At 46.0% G+C, this 27,204-nt stretch overlaps 1 protein-coding gene across 1 annotated transcript in view; it reads right to left on the reverse strand.

The window, feature by feature from the left end:
- Nucleotides 1-1,009: 1,009 nt before the first annotated feature.
- The window catches only part of GNG10 (G protein subunit gamma 10), a 65,639-nt gene continuing 39,444 nt past the window's right edge, over nucleotides 1,010-27,204 (reverse strand). Inside the window, exons 2-3 of the mRNA XM_086962066.1 lie at nucleotides 7,609-7,740; nucleotides 1,010-2,793 (exon numbers count right to left, since the gene is read on the reverse strand). Coding sequence (XP_086818192.1) covers nucleotides 7,615-7,740 — 126 coding nt within the window. The 3' untranslated portion in view covers nucleotides 1,010-2,793; nucleotides 7,609-7,614. The remainder of the gene's footprint in view (nucleotides 2,794-7,608; nucleotides 7,741-27,204) is intronic.

Here is a 27,204-nt window from a genome sequence, read left to right on the forward strand (position 1 = left end):
ATCATAAGATGGAGCTCAGTTGATGCCTCTGTGTAGCGCTTGTTTTCAGACACAAACAAGCACTATATTTCCCTGCAGTTAGAAGAAGCTGACAGAAGTTAACAGTATATTAGATTTGTAAATCATCCAGGGGCAGGGGAGAATTACCCATAAAAACTGTCACCCACTTCTTTTTTTTGCTACTTAATTTCCTTTGTTTTTTTCTTTAAACAATTAGTTTAATGTGATCTACACAAATGACCCCTAGCTGAATTAAGAATGTTGTCTACTTATCAGATATGTAAAACTTTCTGCATTAACCCATGGGTTTCCACACCTGTTCCATCACAAACTGCAAATGGGTAGAAACCAAAAAAACAGGAACACTGACTACCTGTTGGAGAACTGCAAAAAGTGTAGAAAAAAAAAAGTTTTACAACTCAGTATGTTCCTGAAAGATGAGAAGGGGTGATCTTAGCACATCGAGCCTTTTTATGGCATTCTTGCAACAAGAAAAAAAACATTGTTGATACATTTTGGCTATTTCTCAGTTTTGTCCAGAGGAATCGCCAAACCCTAGGTCCATTGTAATCTGCTCATGCGAGGGGGGGAAAAAAATTCAACATTTGGCCTTGATACCTTTGGTGGGAAAATGTTAAAAAGATTAAAGTACAACCTGTTCCAAAAATGTATTTAGCTAAAATCAAAGGCATTTCACTAAAGATCAATCACAGCGTAACAAGGTAAACGCACATCAAGATTAAAACTATTTTAGAAACAGAAAAAAACACCTCAACAAAACACTCGAACATTTAGACCACAAACCTAATAAAGACATGTTTTGAAATTGAAGGTTTCCAGCTCTTTTTAAGAATAAAACCACATAATCATGCATATGTAGGATTATTTGTTAGGTGTTTCTGCACCAAACGTACACCCCTGAAACGAACATTCTTTGATTTACATAAAAAGAACAAATGAAAGAATGATTTACATAAAAAAAATAATGAAAGAATGAGACAACACTGAATGCATTAGGGTGGTCTTTTAATCCATCATTTTCACTCGATTCCAGCCTCCATGGGTCTGTCTGGAATGTATTGTGTTGGTATTCATATAGAACATTTTATTGGAAATCGGTCAGAATGCAGCCAACAAATGATCAGTCTTTGATTTACATAAAAACCAAATTAAAGGATGAGACAACATTGAATGCATTTGGGTGGTATTTAATCATTTTCACTTGATTCCAGCCTCCGTGGGTCTGTCTGGAATGTATTGTGTTGTGTTGTTATTCATGTATAACATTGTATGCAAATTGCTCTTCACAAGCATGCCTGACCTCGTAAACATTCAAACATTCAAAACTGCCTAGACAGGAAACTTAATATTTTCTCTCTTGCGGTCTCCAGCACGTTTTTTTGCATATTTTCTTTGAGGAAAAGTGGTTACACACGAGCAAACTTGAACAACAGATCTCACCAGTAGGTACTACAACTTTATCAAATCATGTATTCTTTGAACTACATCTATGCCGCTCAATGGAAATGTCAGAACTAAACCTGCTCGGCAAAACGAAAAAAGCAATTTTGCAGAATTTGCTATGAGGCAACAAATGAGAAAAGTAATGCATGAGAGAACCATGGCAGAGGCATATTTTCAACAGAAATTAAACCAGACAGTACACCCATTAAACATCTGCATGAGATGGAGTGGCAGTAACTTCACCCACGTGATCCTTGGCTGGGTAAAATGACTTCAGATCAGAGAGGAACAAAGTTATAATTGTCACATGGAGGCGCAGACAACAAATGCATAATATTAATCATTTGCTACATTGGGGCAATTAACAGTACCTTATAACAGACAATTACATTTACTGGCCAAATCCTTTTTCTAAACCAACTAATACAGGGCAACGTACGGCTATATGCATTTTCAACTAGGTGATCTGCAGCAATCAATCTGTTGTTTTAAGCCCTGGAGAGCTCATCTGCTTTCGGTCTGGCGCTTTCAGTGACCCACCCACAAGCCTCTGTAACCAATTTCAGAAATTGTGTGCTTGGGCACGATGGCCATCTACGTCAGGTGTTGTGGTAGGTGGACGTAACCCTTTACTCCTTTCCTTGTGTATCTACCTCGAAGTTGTGTGGTGTCCCCAAATAGGCGAAGGCACAAGTTGTTGTGGTATATTCAAAGGCTAAATACTCAGTGTGGCTCTCTACATGCGGATGCCACCCAACGATCAGTCTACCCTGTCAAGTTATCACCTACCGCTCAGCAAGACCACCAACGCAAATACCCTCAATACTACAGACTACAAGTGGGGCAAGGTAAAAAAGGTACCCCATTTAGAAAAGAAAGGCATTATCTTTTCAATAAAATTGGATTCTTAGTGTCATTATTTAACATTGTTTTAAGGGATGCTCTTATACAAAAATGTGAAATCATACTACAGCATTTTGTGGTTCTGAACAGTAAAAGCAGAACGAGAAAAGTGGCAAATGTAACATTTATCTAATGGCAAGAAAAGAGGCTTTTGTAAAATGTAAACATCTGGTTATTTCAAACGATGTTGCTAAAAATGCATGCTACCTTCGGTTATTTATGAAACAAGGAACGTGTTTGTGTATAAAATACGATACAAATATTAGCAAAAGTTCTAGTGAGCTACTCTATTAACATATACTAATAAATATATATATGAAATTGTTTTGGCCACGTGAAAGTAAGGGCACAGCAAACGTGCTTCCATCTTGAGAAGGGAAGGCATTTGTCAGTTGTTTCTTGCTGGAAGATAATTCTAAGCTCGTCCTGAAAAATAAAATATAATCATTAGTTTGGCGAATGTAATGTTCATCTGGATCTGAAGCTGGTAATGCAAGTCAGTGTGCTAGAGTGCCTGCTGCAGAGCATAAAAGTAGCAGTGATTTGTCCAACAACGCCGCCTGCTACTCACAGTGATTTGAAGCCTGATAACAGGCACAATTAATTTAACACATTAATATCTTGGAGTGAGGACACAGGCCCGGCACTTTTCCAATAGGTTACCACTGTTAGAATCATACACTTCTATACATTAGCAAGCATATTATATAGTTAATTTCTCCATCATACACATGCAAAGACTTTAAGCAGTCCCAGCGCTCAGCTGAAAAATAAATATTTATAATGATGGGGGGGGGGGGGGCGGGATTTAAAAAACACATACCAATCACATTTGTCCCAGAAAGAAAAACCCAGTGTCTGACCTCATACAATGGGGGGGGGGGGGGGGGGGGGGGGGGAAGAGGAGGCAGGGTGGGGGTGCAGGCTGGTGCAAGACTCTGGCAAGGATACTGCTGGCTTCTTATAAAGAGGAGATAAGGCTGGCAGGAAACCAGGCAGGTGCAGAGCACGGTGTTTTTTTCTGCCAGACCGTGTTTTCCACCAGTAAGCTCGATGAGCAGAATAGCCCACTGTTGTTCTTCGGTTAAAAAAAGTTATGGGATCTGAGAGTTGAGACTAGAGTCATAGGGACACTTTAATTGCACTACTCTTTCAAAGTGCGGCGGGCTACAAGAGGCTGATGATGCTGGCAGCATAGCTCTAATAAAGCATGCAGTCTCCTTTCACCAGTGGTTCTTTGGGGTAACTGAATGGAGAGATCTCCCGTTTAAACTTCCTTACAGGTTCCAGCAATCAGTGGCCTTTGAAGTATGTAGAGAGTTCCTGGACGCGTATGCGAGGTGCCACCTAGTGTGAGGTCACTAGGTATAGGTGATAGAGTTGATGGTGAAGTAAGGTGGCCAATAGAATAGAATAGCAGCTGGCTCTGTGCCAGGCTAACCAAGATCCATGCTTTAGCTAGGAGCAAGTGAGTTCTGCATTCCTTTTCTTAATGCCACAACTACAGATGTCTATGGGTGGGTGAGAACCACAGCCCCTCAAGTGCCTCTAGTTGTAATGCCCGAGAAACAGCAGCTGTGATCTGTAAACCTTTGAAATCTGAACACACTGGGCTGCTGCACATTCTTGTAAGACCATCTCAAAACAGCCCAGTAGTTGTTCCAGGAAGACTTGATTCTTGCAAGTGCTGACCACACACTCCTGTCCCTTAAAAATTGGGAAGGCTTTAACCACATCCGTGCGGTTCAGATTTACCGCCGGTGCTGAGCCCTAATGAAAACTGGCGTGGTTATGACAGAACCGTTCCGTCATGAGCATCGAAGGGGTTAAGATTGAGAAGGGGTGTACAGCCTGAATGGCTAGACCTGGCCTCGAGTTCTAGGACCCATTCACCAGTAGAGGTTTCCACGTTTCTCCCAACATTTAACGAGGACCTGCACAATAGTACAGCAATGAAGACTTGTACTCCAAGAATAGGACTTTACTAGTTGCCATCTTCCTTCCGCACTAGAAGTAAGCCTGGACCTCGCCTGAAAAACAGCTGTTGTGATTGACCTGTGCAAGGAGAATGATCTTACTGCCAGCCAAGTACAGAGCCCAGCTAACTGAAGGGAACTGCAGGTGATAACTATTGCACTATGACTGCTCCAAGAACATGAAGTGGCCCTCATCCAGTTGGTCAAGGGTCATCAAGTACTACGCAACACCAATAGGTTCCAGGGAAATAACACATTTGTCACAATGGTAAAAGTAAGCCTACTTTGTCAATGGTTCCTTTCGCTCCAAGCAGCAGGGAGTTTGTGTGCACCTTCTAGTGGCCTCCAGAGATTTCGAAGAGGACCTTGACTTTCGCTCCTGGCCTAGGGAATTCATTATTTTAGTTCTAGCCCAAGTTTTTCAGAATATATTATCACTTTAACTCCTAGTTCCTACCACAGACTGGCACAAGCTACAGATTTAGCCTTGCATGTACCATGCCGAGTGATGGATGCCACCATCCCTGTGGGAATGGACTAAACCTGGTGGGTGCAGATCTACCAACCCCCCTAAACTGTGTTGCCATTTTTATAGATATCTAGGTGTAATGGCATGTGCATGGCATTATCCCATACAACTAGCCCAATGAAGACCGAACCAACAGCACTCTAGTAAACATACTGAGCAGTGTCACTGTACCTCCTGAAGAGAATGCATTATTTGCTAAGGGACACTTCACTCTTTAATATAGGAGTGCAAGGGCAGTTTAGAAAGTCCGGACCAGTTTCATGGCAGGTGCATTGAAACCCCACTAACGCTCCTCCATCAGTAACAGACTACATCACTGCAAGTAGAACAGTATCACAATTTTGTTATGAAGGGACGCAGTAAATGAACTTTATGACTGATTTTGTGCGACTGTTGTATGATCCTCTAGTGATAATCACTAGTTTTGTGTCTGTATTGTAGTCACAAATTCTGCTTCACAAATATCTTCAGTAAACACGGACACCCATGCTAACCTTCGCTGGCACTTTAAACACAATAAGTGTTTGGAGTTATGTCTCTGGCTGAGATAGTAATACAAACTTCTGGTTTTCATGGTTGATCTTTATTTTTCATGTATTATATTTTTCTTACGTGTAATAAAGCTATTTTGTTTTCAAAAGTAAAGCACAGAATGGTGTGTTAAACTTGACTGGTGCTACTGTAAGTGTATGGTGAGTGGATACATCTACACCACCTCCTTAAGAAGGCTTTGGACTGCTCAAACGCATCTTAAGCATCAAGGGATAAAAGGGTGTATTTGGTAATTGAATTGGGGTTTAACAGTGAAGTGGCCCCCAAGGCAGCAGTGTGAAACATCAATTGTCACAATCGAGGCCCAGTAACACTCAACTGCCTAGGAACTCCAGGAAAATGTTCTAATTTAAAGAATCTAGATGTTTTCTTTTGGAGAGAGGGATGTTTTTAAAAAGGGGGAGGGCTGTAGTGTGGTGGACAAGAACATTTACAAGAGCTTGATCTGAGGGAGCGGGGCAGGGAAATGCTGATAAAGAGTCTGATAGCGTGCAAGATTTCCCTTACCGGGACTATCGTTTTGTGCACGGAGCATGTTCAGCAGAGCATGATCTGAGATGAGTTGTCAAACAGGGTATGTTGTATGAATGTGAGGGTTCAAATTGAAATCGCCGACAAGATTAATTAGTGGTGAATGCAATGATTCCAGGACAGTGTCAAGTTAAGAGACACACTTGGTGGGAGAATGTAACGAGGTTTGCTTTGAAGGTGAAGTGGTACCTGAAAGAAGATGGGTGTCACGTGCAATATCTGAAATAAATTATGCCTCATTGTCCATACTCCCCTCCATGAAAGGGCAGTCAGGTGCTACAACTGGCACTCTCGGTTTTAAGGGCTCTAAAGGACGACTTTCTTCAGGATTTTGAATGCTCAACACTAGAGGCAGCATTGCACAGCGAAATCTAACACTCATAGCTCGCACAAACAGTTTATTCAACATTGCCTTTATGGACCTTCAGTCTATGCTGTAAAAAACAGAGAAGGAGCCAACTGTTGTTCTATGGCGGACACTATATACAAGGAGGTCCAATTTACTTCAGAGAATGCCTGTGATAATCAAATCAGCTCGTGTATATTTTAAAGACGTGGTAATGATAGGTACAGACAACGGTGCTTCCAAGCCAGACCTAAAAAAACCAGATTGCTCCATCTGAGAACAGAGATGGTAAGGAACCCTGAAAATAGTGATGGGAAGGAGGGTGGTAAGGGGGAGGGATTGGGTAACTACCATTAAACAGGTGAGCTGCAACAATAAAATAATCACGACGGCGTTTCCCCAGGTTTCTGGTGTAATCTAAAACCCCAGGTGCTGTTTGGAAGTACCCATCGCGAAATACAATGCACCTTTTGCTGTCATTTTCCGCATAGACAACGGTTTTATCTTAATTGCACACCTTTGATATGGAAAGCTAATGATAGCCCACAAAACCAGTTGTAGAAACGTTTTAAATAAGGATTTGCAAAGTTATAGAGTAACCACAAATGTAGTTGCTACAGGTACCGACTTTACTTTATTGTGGACAATCTGTAGTAACCCATAAGTGGACAATTGCCCTCTACATAAGTCTGCTAACTTTGTCGCTCCTGGTTGCATCCAGATTAAAAAGCTACATCGTAATCAATTAAGCTGTGCTCTGACACAACTGCAGGCCATTTTTTTTTTAATCAAAGATACTTTGGTGTTCGATAAAAGAGCATCCATAATTAAAAAATGTATCTAAACTTAATAAAAAACAATAAGGCGTTAGATTGTTGTTTGTAACGTCCATGCTTATTTAAATGAAATGGAATAATGAAGCATACAGCAGAGTGTCATCACCAGCTCAATAATGTATCTGGTTATTTAAAAGGTAATCAAGGTCAAATAATCTTCGTCATGGTAAGAAGTTTCATACTGCTGGATAAAAGTTTCTATTTTCATACATGTTCGGCAATAATAAAAAAAAACGCATGAAGCCCTTATCTGGCAATGTAGGGTTTGCACAAACAAGGCAAAAATCTATCCTGGGACCAATATTGCACTCTCATAAATTACAATTTCTATAAGAATCAGTTTAAGTGTGAGCGTGCTAAAGGATCAGAAGAGTAATCTTGTCTGCTTTTTGTGCACATAACCATTGCCTCCAAACTTACATTATTCATAAACTGCATGCCACAACTTAGGATTTCTTGCTCACTCAGTACCTGATTTCAAAGTAAAGCGCAGGATCTTGGCTCTCGGAATGGATTGCTACCGGCTGGCATTCCTATGAGAAGTGCATCCTTGCAGGCGTTCTGCATACAGTACTGTTGAAGCTCAGCAGCCGCTTGTGACACCTGAGGTAAAAAAATATATAATATTCAATTAATCACCTGAAAACTTAAATAGGACAGGTCCGCGAAATGATTGCATGTTATAATATTTAGGTCGAAGCATACCAAACAGCGCAGCTGTCTGGTTTGCTAAAGACATGTTGGGGACATTCACAATGCTTTCCTGGCATTCTGTCCGTTGCGTACCCTTCTTGGCCTTGTGGTTTGTAACTCACATTTTCAGGCTTTCTATTTGTTGGCTTTATTTGTTTTAGGCTGCCCAAATTCAGTTCGCCCCTCCCAATAAGCAAAGCCTTTTCACCCTACTTCTCATTGTATTCTTCCACAAGTTATTCTCCCTGCAAACAGGCCTGTAAATCTTGTTCTCATCTTGTCGCAGTTGTTGTGCATTCAAAGACAGAGGTCAAATGTCAAGCTCTGTTTTTCAATGAAGCTTGGGGTTTACTTTTCTTTCTCGGACTTTAAAGTGATAAAATGTATGCAACAATCTTGTTGGATACTGGAAAGGTTTTTTTTCTAGCACACAACATTTAAATGAACTGGGCCAGCATTTCAGAATATATCAGAATTAAGAAACACAAATGAAGCACATTTGTTGTTAATTCTGAAGTTTGTTGGCAACAAATATCTTAATATGATCAAAATAAATCAATACACTAGGTGATGCCATTTCCACAAATTATCGTTTGTGTGCTGTATAGTTTTATTAGTAAAACTGTACGCAAATGTAATGGTCATTTTAATTCTCTTCATCTGACAATGGCACATACCATTTCTGGAGCCGCAGCTTGCCTTGGCGGCTGAAAAGCAGCATGAACTGCATCTTAGGTGCCGCTCGCAGTCGTGTTTGTGCCCTTAAACGTGGAGGAGAACTCTTTGCACTGCTATCCATCTCACCACTGGGACCCTTGAACGCTGAGCCCGTGTGCTCCATCGCCGCCGGATTGACTTGTGCCTGGGAGGAACGGAACTCTGCCTGAGCCCGTGTGCTCCACTCCAGGGTTTTGCCAGCAGCTGAGGGAGTCGAGGCAGCCAGCGGGAGCGGGACTGCGAGGCCCAGAGGTGCTTGCTTTTTTAACCACAGAGATTCTATCAAAAAAGTGAAAAAGTGATGATTTTTTAATTTTTACCGTTTCTAAAAGGTGCTAGGCTCTCTCTTACACATGGAAAGATGGGAGCACAATGTGCTTGTTAAAATACCCCTCACACACTAAAAAACCGTTAGTGTCATGCTTCATCATAGGGGTCTTCCCGCCCCTATAACGGGACGGGGCGTGCTACGACCAGACGGAATACGCGGGAGCACTAAGATGTGACAGAGGCTATGTGTAGGTGCGTGGGTATCAGTGAAAGTGTAGGGACCTAACACTAACTAGTGAGTGTGCAAAAAGTGAAAAAATAGAAAAAAAGTTAAAAATTCCCTGGCTTAGTAGAAAAAAACAATTTTATTAGCTTCTCTAGCTGGGAACATTAAGAAGGGGTTGTGTGGTAGAGCATTAGCTACTACCTAGTCGACATGTTTCGTAAGCAGTCCCCTACTGCTTACTCATCAGGACCATATAGCGATCCCTACTGTTACTACTCAGTTCTAACAAATAGTGCCTACTGTCCTACAAACAAGCAACAAAAATAAGTTGGCTGTTTGGGCTTCAGGGCATGAGTTGGCCCAGGTGAAGCAGAAAAAATTGACCTGATGTGGTCTTTATCTCAATAAATATCATCACCCCATGAGTATGCAGGCGAGGGGTATTCTGCGCAGTTTAATTTCTGCCAGAAAGAGAAATCATTATTCCTACCCCCGTGCTCCTCCGAGGTGCTTGCGCCAGGTAATCGCGCGCACCTGGTGCCTCTTCCCGCCCCCCTCCTCCTCCTACTTAGCCCAGCTTCCAGACGCGTATGCGGGACGCGTGCGGGCGAAGACCGGGCAAAGAGCGGGACGTTTTAGGCCGTTAGAGGCCGGCAGAGACCGGACCGGGCCATCCCTCTTACGCCGTGCTCCTTCCAAGTACATTTTACCTCCTTAGGTTTGCGACCCCTGCTAACTTCAATTCAATATGACCACCAGGGTATCCAGGAGCAAGGCTGGCCAACAGTGCTCTAGCACTTTGGAAAAATTCTTCCCCAAGGCCAGTGCTCTGGCCAACAAAGGACAAACAGTGCTAGACAACCACCCCGAGGTGGGTACAGAAAACTTGTCACTGGACTCCCGGGATTCTTCAATTGATGCTAGCACCCCACTACTTCTTGATGCCACCCACCTGTCACTCATGGATAGTATTGACCCTCTGCAACGAGGAAGCGCTGCTCCTGAGTGCTGCTGCCCGACCTTTTTTGCCAAGCCACGACCTTCCAACCACGCCTCGTGGCCCCCGCTTCGCGGGAGCCGCTCGCAGGCAAGGACTCCTCTTGGAAAATAATCTCCTGCTTTTCCACAAGTGCATTGTGCACCAGCGCGGCCCCTGGAGCACAACATCTTGCCTACAAGGATAGAGGCGGGACTGCGAGGACCAGCGTTCCAAGCGGCGTGGATCGGCCGCAGCTGGTCCTCTTCCCGCCCCCTCCTCCTCCTTTTAACACCTACGTGGAGCGAGTGAGCCCTGTGACCCTCTGCAACGAGGAAGCGCTGCTCCTGAGTGCTGCTGCCCGACCTTTTTTGCCAAGCCACGACCTTCCAACCACGCCTCGCGGCCCCCGCTTCGCGGGAGCCGCTCGCAGGCAAGGACTCCTCTTGGAAAATAATCTCCTGCTTTTCCACAAGTGCATTGTGCACCAGCGCGGCCCCTGGAGCACAACATCTTGCCTACAAGGATAGAGGCGGGACTGCGAGGACCAGCGTTCCAAGCGGCGTGGATCGGCCGCAGCTGGTCCTCTTCCCGCCCCCTCCTCCTCCTTTTAACACCTACGTGGAGCGAGTGAGCCCTGTGACCCTCTGCAACGAGGAAGCGCTGCTCCTGAGTGCTGCTGCCCGACCTTTTTTGCCAAGCCACGACCTTCCAACCACGCCTCGCGGCCCCCGCTTCGCGGGAGCCGCTCGCAGGCAAGGACTCCTCTTGGAAAATAATCTCCTGCTTTTCCACAAGTGCATTGTGCACCAACGCGGCCCCTGGAGCACAACATCTTGCCTACAAGGATAGAGGCGGGACTGCGAGGACCAGCGTTCCAAGCGGCGTGGATCGGCCGCAGCTGGTCCTCTTCCCGCCCCCTCCTCCTCCTTTTAACACCTACGTGGAGCGAGTGAGCCCTGTGACCCTCTGCAACGAGGAAGCGCTGCTCCTGAGTGCTGCTGCCCGACCTTTTTTGCCAAGCCACGACCTTCCAACCACGCCTCGCGGCCCCCGCTTCGCGGGAGCCGCTCGCAGGCAAGGACTCCTCTTGGAAAATAATCTCCTGCTTTTCCACAAGTGCATTGTGCACCAACGCGGCCCCTGGAGCACAACATCTTGCCTACAAGGATAGAGGCGGGACTGCGAGGACCAGCGTTCCAAGCGGCGTGGATCGGCCGCAGCTGGTCCTCTTCCCGCCCCCTTCTCCTGTCCTGCCTTCATAACTCGCGTGGATAACGCGCACGCGGGACGCGCGCGGGGCTAAGGCCGGGGCGAAGACCGGGCAAAGAGCGGGCCGTTTAAGGCCGTTCAAGGACGGCAGAGGACGGCCCAGGCCCTGAATCCACCATCCAGGTAGGCCGATTGCCACTTAACCTTCTTGAGGCCACTGCCATCCAATACCTGGTATAGCATTTTCATCTTCAACGCCAACCATGCGGCATAAAACAAGAAGCTGTACCAAAAAAGCTACGGAGGTAGCGCAAGTGACTGGTCCCATTGACCTTTTCATCTCACGGGTAAATGAGACAATTGACAAGAGTATTGTACTCCTAGAGAAAAGAGTCTCTCTGGACCTCATGAATGCCAAGCGTTCTTCCCTGGGCTCCCTTGCTAATGCAAATTCACCCTCTCAGCAAGCTTCGAGCAAGTGCTCTTTGCCCTTGCCCTTGTCCACCATAGGCACTGTTACAGTACCGAGTGCTGTCGACTTGTCAGTTACCTGTTCGGAGTCGGACCCGTCCTTTGTGGATCTGGAGGCGACCCCAGACCTAGAAGCCTGTCGGACACCCAGAGAGACTGAGCCGGGCCTGGATGGGTTAACTGCCAAGTCGACCCCTCACGTGCCCAGTGATTCCAGGGGAAAGGTTGCTTTTATCCCCATAAAAGTAGTGACCAAGTCCAAAACTAGGGAGTCTAAACCAAAGGAGAAGACCAAAGTCAAAGTTAGTAACCATAATTTGGTAACACCCACTCCACACACAGCGCCTGGCATCCCATGTTGGGTCGAAAACATGGTCACGGACCGTAAGCATGATCTTGAAGCTACAATTGCGGCCCAAATCAAACCCTTGGTTTCCAAACTTGATAGGCTAACATCGCTCATTAATACTAAATGGCCTGTCCAGCAACAAGGGTATAGAGAACCACCACCCAATTCCCAACCGCCAGCTAAGGTCACTAAGCCCACAATTGATAAAGCGAAAATTTTTCCCTCTTCCAAGGACCAAGCTGCATCACATTCTCCCCATCCAGGGAACAACCCTGCTCAACCGCCACCTATTTCCAATACAAAAGCGGTGAGCAATCCTTTATCTGTGCAGCAATTAGCCGTTGGTACCAAATCTAACACCTCCCAAACTACGGATCCCAAAGGGAAACCTACGAATACCCTAGCCTCTGACTCTACCAATAACTCTGAAGCTCCTAAGCCAAGGCAGACCCGCTATAAGTCTATTAGTCTGCCACCAGAAGTTTCTCCTTTTGTGGTCGTGTTAACTGCTGTCCCCCCACTGAAGGAAGGAGTCAAAGAGACTTACGTAGAGTTAAGAAATAAATGTGCCCAGTGGCTCCAAATACACAAACCACTGCCTAGTAGCGTGAGCGGGGAAATTCTTACTGTACGTAGAGGGGATTGGGTGGGTAGGAGTAAGAAAACAATACCAGGGGATGTAATTACTGTTAACTTTAGGGATGTGGGGGCTGCGACTCATCTGCAATGCACCTAACAGCGGTCCTGCCACCCAGATTAAATCACTCCCCTTGTCTTACTTCCTCCCCAACTCAACAAGACCCAACTTCCACCGGCCAATTATCCCAAGTAACCAAGGGCCTGTACGTCCCCCTCAATATGCCCCTAACCACTGGCAGCAGCCGCCTAACTTCCCACCTTTTGTCCCGCACCATGTTGGCCCCCAGTGGCAACAACCTCTCCACCCCTTACCACCTTTTTTCCAATCTACTCAGCAGTGGCAGCAACTTCCTCAGCAACCATTCACCGCCAATCACCATTGGCAACAGCCAAGGCAGGATTCGTTTCCATCCCTGTCCTTTAACCCCTCCTATACACAGTTTGCCCATCCAAATAGGTACTGTGTACTGGATGAGGTTGATTGACTTTCTCCTAAGGGAGGCTTAGATACTAACCTCCCTCATGCAAACATCGACATGAAGGATGCAGTGCTGGGAACTTCTCTCCCCACAAACTTAGAGGTGTCACCATCTACACTAATTAGGGACAGTGCAGATTCATCCAACCCCCATTGTACTGTGATTCCAGACGGAAACTCAGCACATGGCGAGTTAAAAATCCTTAGTTGGAACCTTGCTGGGATCTCAAGGAAATTAGGCCTCCCGGATTGGAATGCCCTGGTTGATGCCCACAAAATCTGCATATTTCAAGAGACATGGGCCACAGAGCCACTGCACCGGGTGGGGTTTGTCACTTTTTTTACACCAGCAGTAAAATCTAAGGCAGGGAAGGGACGGCCATCGGGGGGGCTTATTATTTGGATAAGTATCCTGCTTAACTGCAGGATAATTACTAAGAAGGCAGGAACCCCGGATATTCTTGGTGTCTCCCTACTGGGTCTACGGGGAAGTATAATTGTTGACCTTTACAATGTCTATATCAGGGGAACAAAAAATGGGTGTATTTCACCCACAATGATGGAGCTTGAGGCTCAGTTGGGAGAGCAGAGTGGACTTGGACATATCCTAGTAGCAGGGGATTTTAATTGTACATATGAACCACTTCCCCTAGAAGGGATTCCAGATCTAGGAGAAGAGGATAGCAGATGGGGTATCCCTACCCTCTCTATCCCACCCATCAAGCGCTGGACTCGCAGTGCAATCCATCTAAATGCACTCACATTGGAGTTTGGATTAAGAGCTGCCAATGGTCGCACTCGATCTGACCTCCTGGGTGCTCCCACATTTAACAGAGTTGGTCAATGCACACGGATTGACTATATTCTGCTGGATAGGGGCCTTTGGAGCCATGTTAACGACATGGTTATTACCAATACCATAGAGAGCGACCATAACCCACTCTCCTTATCTTTAAAAAATCCTTGGCACATTGAAGTACTGCCAGTCCCTCTCAGCCGCCCACAGGGGATTACTGTTGCCACTTGTGGCAGGCGTCTAAAGTGGAGCAAGTTTATGTGCAACATCGACAAACTATCCACAATAGACGAAGTGGTTAAGGGTACGCAAGCCGAAATTGGCTCTATTAATCTAATTATAGCAGCAGACAAGGCCACCGCTATTTTTGAAGCTGCCGTAAAAACTATTGGGGACCTCTTTTGGGTACAATTGCCCTCAGGGAAACTGAAACCTAAACCTAAAGGCAAACACGATTGGTATTCGGCAATATGCAGGAAGGCCAAATCACGCCTAATAGAGGCAGTCAAAGGGAAGTCCCCCCCACTAATCCAAATTGCCAGAAGAGACCATAAAAAGGCCCTGCGGGTAGCTAAAAGGGAGTGGGAGGATACCTACTGGCTAACCCTTAAGGAAGCCAGTATGAAAAAAGACTCTAAATCCTTCTGGGACACCATAAGGGCACGAAACAGACCGGATAGCGACCTTGTAACCTGCAACATTCCGGGCCAGGTATGGGAGGCTCATTTTACCAAACTTTATTCCAGCCAAAATGACATGCATGGAAGAGGGTCAGCCCAATCCTCTCCTTACACTGATTATATTCTTCTCCCTACCGATTCGGATTTTACATTGAAGGAAGTAGAATATGCTATCAACTCCATCATTCCACAAAAAGCTGCAGGACCAGATGGCATCCCCGGGGACCTGCTAAAATCTGATGGTGTTAATTGGGGCAAATTAATCCACTCCCTCCTTCTGGCCATCTGTAGGGGTGCCCCCATTCCCGTGTCATGGAAGGGGGCAGAGGTGGTTCCCATCCACAAGAAAGGCCCTAGGGATGATCCGTCAAATTATAGGCCGATTAGCTTGCTAGACGTAAGCCAAAAAGTTGTCGGTAAAGTCATTCTACTCAGGATACTCAACTGGGTAGATGAAAATAAAATACTTACCGATTTTCAGGCCGGTTTCAGGGTAGGCACTGGAACGATAGAGCAGGCCTTTAGGCTTATGATGATCTACTGGAAGGTGGTAGTGATAGGCAAGGGCAGTCTTTATCTCGCATTCATCGATTTAAAGACTGCCTTTGACCTTGTCCCCAGGGACTTGCTATGGAAGGTTCTGGCCAACATGGGGCTTCCACAGTATCTACTTTCCCTACTAGTCAGGCTCCATCAGGACAGCTTTGCCCAAATCAGGTGGGGCTCTGGAGGGGAGAAAACGGGCTGTATTCCGGTCGAGAGAGGGGTCCGCCAGGGATGTGTTCTAGCTCCCACCCTTTTCTCCTTGTACATCAATGGGGTGGTTGAGCACTTACTTAAATCTCCATCTGATGAGCCATCCCTGGCGGGGGTACGCATACCGACCCTCCTCTTCGCGGACGACACGCTCCTAATCTCCAAAACCCCTATGGGACTACAGAAACTCTTGGACAATTTCCAATCCTTTTGTACTGACCGAGGCCTGGTTATAAACACCAATAAAACAAAATACCTCGTCCTTAATCCCCCTAAACAGCAAGTGCGTCCCCCTATTTTAAACACCGAGTCCCTGGAAAGGGTAAAAGTATTCGATTATTTAGGGATACGCATCTCTGACAAAATGGATTGGACTCCTCATCTAGATAAGATGCTGTTGAACCATAAAAGGATCACAGGTGCCCTATTAAGGGAGCAACGTTCCAGTTCGTTCAAACCAATAGGAACAGTCCTAGAGATCTACGCTGCCAAGGGTGTCAGCTCTGCACTTTATGGAGCTGAACTCTGGGGCTTTGCATCTTCTCAAGCTTTACAAAAATCTGAGAACAACTTCTGTAGACAAATAATGTCCCTCCCTCAAAGCACCCCACTTTTACCCTTATTTATGGACCTTGGCTGTACCCAGATTGGCGAAATTGCGAAATTTCGTCCTCTTCTATTATGGGCCCGTATTTGGCGGGTAGAGGAACTTAGTGCTTACGCCAGAGGTCTGGAAGAAATAATGGCGTCACCACACTGGGCCAGAGTCAAATGGCTAACAGATATGAAAACCTTATTGTCGAACTTGGGCCTATTGGATTCCTGGTCAAGCAGAACCTCTCCTCCAAAACAAGTACTTAAAAACCTTTATCGGGGTTGGGTTTGCTCCCAAAGGCATTCCAGCACATCCATTGGCAGGCTTACAGAGGACTTCTTGATGTTTAAAGACTGTCCCAGGCGAGAACCCTACCTAGACATAATCGGGAAACCGTTTGCCCGGTCTTTGTATTTTAAATTTAGAACGGGTACTTTGCCACTGAATACTTTCACCAAAAAATGGAAATCCTGCACAGACAAAACTGACTTGTGTCCATCATGTTTAGCCCACCCAGAGACATTAGCCCATTTCTTATTTGTCTGCAAGGAATATGCCAATCCAAGAAGGGCGTGGCTAAAGAACTTGTGCCAGCAACTGGGAACTAGGAGCCATGATGTGGCAATTAGGATACTTGTTTCGGACAGCTATGTACCCTATGCCTGTGCTCTAGCAAAATTTTTATTCTGGGCTTGGGCTATTCGAGCCAGAAAGCTTAAATACTCTGTTTAATTTCTTTTTAAACAATAATAATTCTAGCAAATGTTATACTCTTTGTTATCAACTGGATATGTGTTACTAATTTTATTATTTAACTACCAATTCTTTTTAACTTGCTTTTATGATAATGATATTTTATCGAAATAAAGCTTTTTGACTTTGACTGTATTGACCAGACTATTGAGTCAGTCCTACAACAACTCAGGACCCCGTCAAACCTCCAGAAGGATAGAGAGTCATTACGCCTCTCTGGGGTTGTAGATCCCTCTCCTAATGTGGATTGCACGGAAACTGAGTCGCAGGATGTGGGCCAGGCTGTAGTTCTAACAGAACCCGCAAGCAGTAGAGGAGACCAACCATCGAAAAGAAAAAGGTCAAGGAAGTTAAAAGGGGCAAAGAGGACCAAAGTTGATTCAACCAAGCAAAACCTGGATGCAGGACAGACATCTCGGCCTCGCCTGAGGTCATTTCCCCGGGAAACAGGTCGGAACACTCTGGCCCTCCACCAGCTACAGCCCTACCAGTGTGTACAGGGCGATTCATATTTGGTGGGGCCCCTCCTAACACCACAGACTTGCTTATCAGCTCACTTACGGACATCTTTAGGAACTTATTGAACCCTTTGTCTGAAAAACTGGACTCTATAGAGGCTAGACTGATGGCTTTAGAAAATTCTCATAAAAGAAACAGTCTTGGTTCGGGGGTGGGTTCAAATACACAGAGGGTCCCTCGGGACACAGCTGGGAATAGACCTCCGACCCCTGTAACGATTACCCAGGCCCCAAACGTGGCACCAGCCCAGCCAGGGGATCTGCACAGCAATAATAGTGTTTCTGCCCCCCAAATGCTCCCATCGTCATCCCAAACGCCAAGGCCCCCCGTTCCTGCTCCTAGAAGGTCTAAGCAACCCGCACCCTCCCATCAAACGAGAGAGGAGAGTTCTGCCAACGGCCATACCGGCCGCCCCATTAGCCCCAACGCTAGGCGCAGGGTGGTCAATCTGCCCCCCGAGGCAGTGGCATACACGGCGATTATGGTGGGAGTGCCTGAGCTTACTGGTGATGCAAGGGAGCCGCAGGACTCGCTACGCAATAAGGTAATTAGTTGGCTTAACATCAACAGGCCCCTTCCTCCTAACTTAAAAGGAGATGTTTTGATGGTCAGAAGGATTCCATGGATTGGATTTACTCCTAAGAATAGAGCGGGGGACTGTATTATTGTCAGCTTCAAAAGCCCACAGGTTGCCCCATATATTTGTAATTGGCGTGTAAGGCCTGATAAGACCACCATTTAATTAGTGTCTCTCTCACACTTCTATCCAAATGTTTGTAATCCAGAGGTGGGGAGGGAACAGGGCTGGACTAGAGTGGGCTTTGCAGTAGATGGCTCACGATACAGGCCCAAGCACAGTGTATTTCCCGCTCATGGTAATTTTATCAACCAGAATAGATTTTCCTGCCATGATCAGGTGGATTGACCACAAAAGGGTGATATTCAACAGTCTACAGAAAAATCTGCTTTCGGGGTCCCAGGCAGGGGGGAAGTGAGAGTTGTTCCTGTAACTGATAATAGGGCGCAGGACCTCGCCAAAGAGGGAAGGGCTACCCTTGGAAGCATCACAGGTCAAACAGAGTCACCACCCAATACCCAGATTGGTCTTAACTCGCAACCAGCGGAGGTGGCTGTATCGCCTACCACTCTGGCTATTACAACTGGCCCGCGAGATCCTGACCCCCCCTCAGTTACTGTACCATCCCCCCCTGGTGGGCCAGGACCACCACCACAAGGTCCAGGGCTGAGAATTCTCTCCTGGAATGTGGCGGGGATCACAAACAAGGCAGATACACCGGACTGGGATCTCCTGATAAATGGTAGTGACATCTTCCTTTTTCAGGAGACATGGGCGAGGGAACCCCAGACTAGAAGGGGGTATGACATTTTCGAAATCCCAGCAAAGTGGAACGGGAGGGGGAGGCCCTCGGGAGGCTTGGCAATCTGGGTAGCGAGTCACATTGGGTGTCAGGCGGAAAAGATGGACACATTTTCGCAGGACATCCAGTGTGTGCTGCTTAGATGGCCTGGTAGAACATCATGGGCCATTGTCAACGTTTACTCGCGCCCAGTCGCCGCGCCCAATGAATCCCCCACCCTAGATGAATTGTCATCCTTCCTAGGTCAACTGTCAGGCGACCACAAGATAGTGATGGGAGGGGACTTCAATTGCCACTTCGAACCCCTAGAAGGACTAAAGGAGGGTGCTCTCACCGCTGAGGACGACTATTGGGGAGTCCCACCCTAGTCTTCACCTCACCCCAAAGCTTGGTCCCCGCTGGCAGTACAGTTTACGTCCCTCACCTTGAACTTCGCAATGAGGGCATGCAATGGGCGTACCCCATCCGATACCCCCTCATTGTGTACTTTCAATAGAAAGGACCATGAGTCAAGGCTGGATTATATATTAATAGATATCACCATGTGGCCCAAAGTTCACAACTTCAGGGTGCTACCAAGGACAGATAGTGACCACAATGCTCTCCAACTGGAGATCCAGCATCCAGTTCCCCTCGAAGGGTCGCCCACTACTGCCTGCGGAGACGACCAGGGGGACATGCTTCTCTCCACAAACAGGCGCCGTGTTAAATGGGGAAAGCTGCTTAACACAGAAGATGCTATAAACAAGTTATATGGCCTAGCACTCCCCAGGTTCAAGGAAGTGGATGCTTTCATAAATCAACCGAGACCCCTTGATTATAATGAGAGACTAGCTAACATTCACCAGGAACTAGTGAGGGACCTTGCAGAGGTCTTCCATCCGGTGGTACAATCGCGAAGGAAAAAGACTCGTACCCCGACTTGGTACACCTCTTCCTGTAGGAAAATCAAGTCCGAGCTAATTGCTACCATCAAAGAGGGCTCTGATAAGGCTACGGTTGCAGATCTCAGGAGGGAGTACAAAGCAGCAATGGCCAACGCAAGGGCAGAGTGGGATTGGAACCATTGGCATGACCTGTCTGAAGCCCTAAAAGCTAAAGACTCTAGGAAATTTTGGGCCCTGGTAAATAACGGGACGGGGAAACTCAAATCCGCAGTAGAACCTAACATCGCCCCCTCTGTCTGGGAGGCCCATTTTGGGGCACTTTACCAAGATACTATCCTATGGCCCGATGGAGTGGCGGTTGAGCCCCCCTGTTCCCCGGATTTGGCCCTGGAATTTTCCCTAGGTGAGGTGGTGACTGCAATGGAGCGCCTAGCGCTGGGAAAGGCACCGGGGTTGGATAAGTTACCGGGGGATCTCTTTAGACACCCCCCTGACATTTGGGGCCCGTACCTTCTTATCCTCTTTAACGCCATCTTAGGAGGTATGGCGGTCCCCTGCTCTTGGCTGGGGGCAGAGATTGTGCCGATATACAAGAAAGGGTCTCCTCTGCTCCCGGCCAATTACAGGCCGATTAGCCTTATAGATGTTCCCCAAAAGCTTTTTGCGCGCCTCATCCTGAACCATCTGTTAGACTGGGTGGAGGATAATGATATCATGAGCCCCCTGCAGGCTGGCTTTAGAAAAAACACGTCGACCATGGATCAGATTTTCCGCCTCGTCCTCCTTTACTAGAAGACGGTGAGGTTAGAGGGGGGAAGGCTGTACATGGTCTTCGTGGATCTGAGGTCAGCCTTTGACCTGGTCCCGCGCAGGAAACTCTGGGAGGTTATGGAAAAGTTAGGAGTACCCCCCCAGTTACTCAGTATCATAACCAGGCTGCACGAGAACAATTATGCGCAGGTCAGGTGCGGGAGGGATGGCAACCTTTCGTCCAGGTTCCCTGTCCGTCGAGGGGTGAGGCAGGGTTGTGTCCTGGCACCGACCCTGTTCTGTCTCTTCATTAATAACGTTATATTACATCTAGAAAACGTTAAGGACAATGATGCCCCATATTTGGCAGGCAGGAGGGTTCCGGCAATCATGTTAGCCGATGATACACTCCTGCTTTCCAAATCCCGCATGGGGATCCAGAGGATTCTGGATGGATTTGGTCTCTTCTGTAGACAACACAGTCTGGAGGTGAATACAGAGAAGACCAAGTTCATGATTTTCAATCCACCAAACAAAGCCAGGCCCAATCCCACCCTGGGTACTGTCAGCCTTGAGAGGGTTGCTACCTTCATATATCTGGGGGTAACACTACAGGAAAATCTATCATGGGACCGTCAGATAGCAAGATCAAGGGTTAAATTGTCCCAGCTGTCGGGCGCAATCCTGAAGGTGGCCAATATTTCCACCTTTAAGCCCATAAGCCCGGCCCTTGAAACCTATAGGACTCAAGCCAAGGCAGCGGCCATGTATGGGAGTGAGTTATGGGGGTACAAAGCAGGAAAAGATTTGGCGAGAGTGGAAAACAGCTTTCTAAGGCGCCTATTAGCTCTTCCACGAGGCACACCACTCCTGCCACTGAGATTAGACATGGGTCTTCCCCCTATTGCTGAGGAGCTTGTGTCAAAGCCAGTGAAGTTTTGGCACAGGCTTTGGTCCACAAACGAATTACACCACTACAGGCAGGACCTTATCCATGTCATGAGCCTGAATCGCAATAGTAAAATCCCCTGGCTTGCTTTCGTAAAAAATGAATTGCTCACTATGAACCTATTGGAGCTATGGGAGGATCCCGTGCGAGGCTGCCAAAGGATCTCACGTAAAGCCTTGACCCAAATCTATAAAGACAGGAGCCCTTCACTTCTGATGAATGCTCAAAACAGCGGCACCCTTACCGCGCGATTCCTGGAATCCAAAAATTCTTATGTATTTGAATCATTTATGGATTTTATTTTCCCTATCCTGGCGAGGAAATTGTTTGTACAATGGAGGTCAGGCACACTCCCCACCAAAATATTTACCCACAAATGGACCAAGGGGGGGTGATAAAATGTGTCCATGCTGTAACATCCATGAGGAAGATGACCTCCACATCATGTTTGTGTGCCCTGCCTATCATATGTATAAGAACAACAGGAGAAGACCCATAAACCTCGTTGGGATGGGTGTATCATGTGAGCAAAAAACAGTTCCCAACAGGTATTATGTAAAGACAGTTTTAGAAATGTATGCAACATGCATTACAAAGAAAGGAGGACCAAGGAGTCAGAATGCTTTACAGAAAGGGTAATCTTATTTCCGAGAACAAAAGGAAAAAACTTTCAAGGATCAATACAGTTAGAGCAGCACTGTACAGAGTGGATCTTGTGACAACCCAGTGACACTTGGTGCAAGTGCTATATACAATCAGTGATAAGTGAGTGTGCAAGTGTTAAAAACCACAGCAAAGGCGACGCATTGGCCAGAGTATAAACATCAAATAATGGCTCCAACAGAGACAAGTTACAATCACTTGAAACACAATTATTTATATGAGAGCACAAGACGTGATATGCGTCGTAAAATTCAAGCTGTCTAGTCGACGGCGTTTCGATCCCCTTTAGTCGGGATCATCATCAGGATGGGGTTGTCGATGAGAACAGTGATTTAAGTTCAGGCAGGAGAGCGTAGTTAGAATCCGGTTCAAGAACTCAATGGTCCGAAGTTACTGTATGTTTCTTCCGTCTGGGCGGCGAGTGATATTGGCTGAGCCTGACTGAATCAGGACTGTAGGCCGAAAACGGGGCTCTGCTGACAAGCTGACACTGCCTATCATAGACCCAGAAAATACTGGATAGCGCCGCTCTGTAGAAACCTGGGGTTCAGAAAGTACTCACAGGCATTTAGAGTAATGAAAACCAGCACTTTGGGTCACATTGTGTTCGCCATATCCAAATTTCTAATGGCAGTATGGCTAATCAGAAAGAAAAAAGCCCTCTAAACCATGGATATTGTTATGACACTTCCTATTCCTCGCTGGACGAGATGAGAATTTTATACAATGTATTTTCTTAAAAATGTATTTTAAATGTATGTATTGTGTTTTGTACTGTATCTTTTATGGTCTATATGGCCGAAATAAAGAATTTTTGGATTGGATTGGCATCTTAGGTGCTTCTCCTCCACTGACCATTGGCGGACTGCGACCGCGACTGCGGCTGACTGGCTGCCACTGCGACTCATTTTAATTGAAAACATGAGGTTTGTAATGGCATTGTGCTACCACACCATGCATACTCTACTCTATGCCACTCCACTCGGCGCCACTCCACTGTATGCCGCACCAATCCACTCCCTTGCATTCTATGCCAGTCCACTTCTTCCAATCTACTCTGCACCACTGCATTCTATGCCACTGCCCTCTATCCAGCACCAGGCCACAACACTTCACTCTACAACAACCTACTCTACACCGCAGCCCTCTATGCCACTCTACTCCACTCTCCGCCACTCTACTCTGCACTCTACGCCACTGCAGCACTCCACATCACTATACTGTACTCTGCACCACTCTAATTCATGCCACTACATTCTACAAAGCGGTACTGTATACAGCTTAATTCTATGTTGCTGCACTCTACGCCACTATACTCTGCAACACTCTACACCACTGCACTCCTCTACTCTGCACCACTGTAGCCATCGCCACTGGTTCACTTGATGATGGTATCACCCAACAAAAGTGATACTATGTACTTAAATTAGAACATGTGTACAATAAAAGCATAAGCCCAACACATGAAACATAAAACACCCAAAATCAAACTAAAAGTTATCCACAGAGAAATTCTAATCTTACACAATTGCACCCTACTACGGTCTTAATGGACACTGAAATTTACGTACAAGATTTCAGAAGTTGGTCAAAAAGAAGTTTTAAATCAGAAAACACAACAACAACAAATACTTGCATGCTGAAAATAGTAAGACACTCTTAATTTAACGTAGCACATTTCTATTGGTATAGGTAAGCCTTGGATGGATTGGCTCCTGCCTCGTGTCTATCGTTTGCCAATGCTTGTTAATAGAAGCCTATACCACAAAAAGAAATAACAAAACATTCTACCCCCTAAAAATGACAGGCATATGTGTCTCATAAAAAAAATCTAAATAAAAAAATGAACTATTATATATAATTTTTATAGATACTTCCAGGCCGGTGTCCCTGCTTTGGATTGTTGTAGCTGGAGATATAGTTAGTACTGACCAGGACAAATAAGAACGGAATAGAAAGAAAAAAAGAAACACCAAAGTAAAACACCTGACCACTATTCATAGCACATAAAGTGCATTTCCATTGTATTTTTAGAAAGATGTGTATGTGTGATCCGAGAGATACAGTGCAAACACAAGGAGATGAAGGGCAGAGCGCTGAAACTTTTCAGACACTCGCCCCCCGTCACAGATCTGGGCTGAGTTCATCATCTTTCTTTAGCTCACATGCCACCCCAGTTCAGACCCAGCTATATGCAAATCAGTCTTGACCCTGTACCTCATGGGAACAGTCCAGCCCATACTGCCAAGCCAAGCCTTCCCAGGACCGGAAACAAGCACAATGGGACCGGTTTTGGGGTAACACCCCTCACCACCAGGCTAGCTTGGATCCAGTAGCAAAGTGAGCAAGGGACCCACGTCTGGGCATACCCTGCCAACTTAGGGCAAACAAAGCAAAAACAAGGAGCTGATGGACGGAGCGCTGAAACTTTTCAGACACACCCCCATTTACAGATGTCAGTTGAATCCATCATCGTTCGTTAGCTCACTTCGCCACCCCAGTTGAGCCCCAGCTATATGCAAATCAGTCTTGACCCTGTGCCTCATGGGAACAGTCCAGCATGAACTGCCAAGTTGTCAAATGAAAAAATGATTATATATAATTTTTATAGATACTTTCAGGCAGGTGCACTTGCTTTGGATTGCTGTAGCCAGAGATGTAGTTTATATTCACCAGGACAAACAAGAGCGGAATGGAAAAAAAAGAAACATACTGGACCACTAGCCTTAGCACTTAAAGTTCACTTCCATTGTCTTTTTAGAAAGATGTGTGATACGAGATACATTGTCTTTTTAGAAAGATGTGTGATACGAGATACAAAGGCTAAAGTGAACTGTCCCATTGCCCCCCTGTTGAATACTGTGGTGGATGGAAGGAAAAGTAGGACTGACTAGATCTATCTATAATATATATATATATATATATATATATATATATATATATATATATATATATATATATATATATATCATAAGATTTGTTTACATGAGGCATCCAAAACCTAACCAGTTATGTAAGCCTGACCTAAAAGTAATGAATGCCTCTGCTACCAAGTGCACTTCCACAGACGGTACCCAATTGATTGTGGACATGCAGATATATTTCTTATATGTAGAACGCCAACGTGCTGCACTGCTCTCAATATGCTAAACAACAGAGGGAAGGCCAATTAATTAATACGGTCTCCAGGCACCTAGATCCAAACTGCTTCTGAAAAACAAATGCACAGAGGAGATCTAAAAATAGAAAGTGAAATAACAGGTGGTGTTATGGTTCCGAAGCACCATGCAGAAAACAGCATATTATTCCAGAAGGAACAGGCAATAATGATAGGGAGACACGGGTATAAGAGGTATCAATTAAAGAGACGACATTGGCACTGCCGAGGGAGGGTAAAATGGAGAGGCTATGGGGAAAAGCTACCAACTACAAAGAAATTACAAAAATGCAGCACTTGTTCCAAAGACTGGTGTCTGACGACTGCCTCGTGTATAAGAACTCTATGCACAGATGAAAGCTAACGTTAGCTTATACACAAGGTTAGTGTGTCTTTCTGGAGACAGACAACGGCGGCTTCGACTGTAAGGCAGTATGTTCTATAAGCAATTACAATGCTGGCTACGGATAGCAGAAACACTTTAGGTGGCGCCGCTTTTCGCCTTATATACACCCCAATCCTTTCACTTGTGTTGTTGAAAACGGCCTGAGTTTTGGCTACTACATGCTTCACAGCGCGGTGTTGGTCACATCATGAAATCACAGGGACGAGTCAAAAGGATGGTGTGTATGAAATGGGGGCTCGCATCGAGACAAGAAGGCCATAGAGATGGGACTAAACGATACGAATAAATTCATAAGTTCCTTTGATTTTGCTCGATGTTGTTATTCCTGAAGCCTTTCCCAAGCATTTAAAACTGCGTGCATTTTTACCCTGAACGCTCACTTGTCTCGATGAAGCAGCCTAACATTTAAAACTGCGTGCATTTTACCCTGAACGCTCACTTGTCTCGATGAAGTAGCATTTTCTGTAGTGATGTCTAGCTGTACGTGGCTTCACAGCCCCGGGCAAACAGCTGCTCTGACGCACGAACAGCCACATCCATGCTCTGCAGCTCATGTGGCACCCAATCACGAAACCCGGCACTGTGCAATATTTTGTTAAACTGTGCCGAGCTACCCAGGCCCAAGGAAACTGCTTCAGTGAGGGCTTAAGATAAAATGCTGCGCCACATGCGATAGTAAAACGTGACCGCAGAGATGTACAAACCGATAATCACAAACTAGATAATGCAACGGCTGTCATTGATGAACTATCCCTGCCCTCCCACTGTAATCTTGGAGACCCACACAGCCTCTGGCTCCATCTCCAGCGCAATAGAGACTGTAGAGAAAAGGGGTCTTTAAGTACAAATCTGTCCATACTTAATACGGCAGGGGCACCAGCGGACATGGAGTGAAAGGAGGCCGTTCCGTAAAAGAGCTTCGCGAGAGAATTGCAGTGCATGTACTGAAAGAAAATAAACAGTTCTCCGATACTGTGGTCTCATGAGGGGGGGGGAGGGGTCGGCACAGGCTACAGCCCGTCTCCCCCGGGCGACATCGGGAAATTGGGTCATGCCAAAAAGCAAAAGCCATGTGGATAGCTTATGAGTGTTGTGGTGTGGGGGGGGGGGGGGGGGGGGGGGGGGGGGATCCTAGCTACGAGTACAAATAGTTTCTACTGCATCGCATGAGCAGCATTTTTGGGGTATCCATTTTGTGAGAGGGCTTCAGGGCAATTATTTGCTAGGCCCACCCAAGATAGTTGGCTTATGTGAAAGTAACAATTAATTACAGGCATGCCATGATGGAACAGGATGTAGCTATTGAGAGGCACTTTTATTTGGGGGGGTTTGAGTGAGGTGCTGAGGTATCCACCCCTCAGGGGGCGGGATGGACTCTGAGTGGGGTTAAGAGGAGTTTGTTGGAGAAAGGGAGTTCGATTGGAGATAACTGGTAGGGGGGTGAGAAAGATTCGGTAATGCAAGTGAAGGTATGGGAAAGAAAGATGAAAAAGATAATGTTGCGGAGACTTGGCGTTAACATGTTCTGGGGAATTGTTGCAAAGCTTGGGACTCGTTAAGGGAGGGGAGGATGTAAGGAAACATTATGTATTAGTGAGGATTTTATGGTTTATGTATTGTATTAGAAAATAATGAATTTGAGGACTACAGGCCTGTCCTAATAAAAGTGGTACAAAAGGGGGTGGTGATGGAAGGAGCATCTGAACCAATCAAACACCCACAACCAGTGCTCACTTTGCCACTGGA

This window comes from Lissotriton vulgaris, chromosome 3_1 (genome assembly GCF_964263255.1).
Source record: "Lissotriton vulgaris chromosome 3_1, aLisVul1.2, whole genome shotgun sequence".
Lineage (NCBI taxonomy): Eukaryota > Metazoa > Chordata > Amphibia > Caudata > Salamandridae > Lissotriton > Lissotriton vulgaris.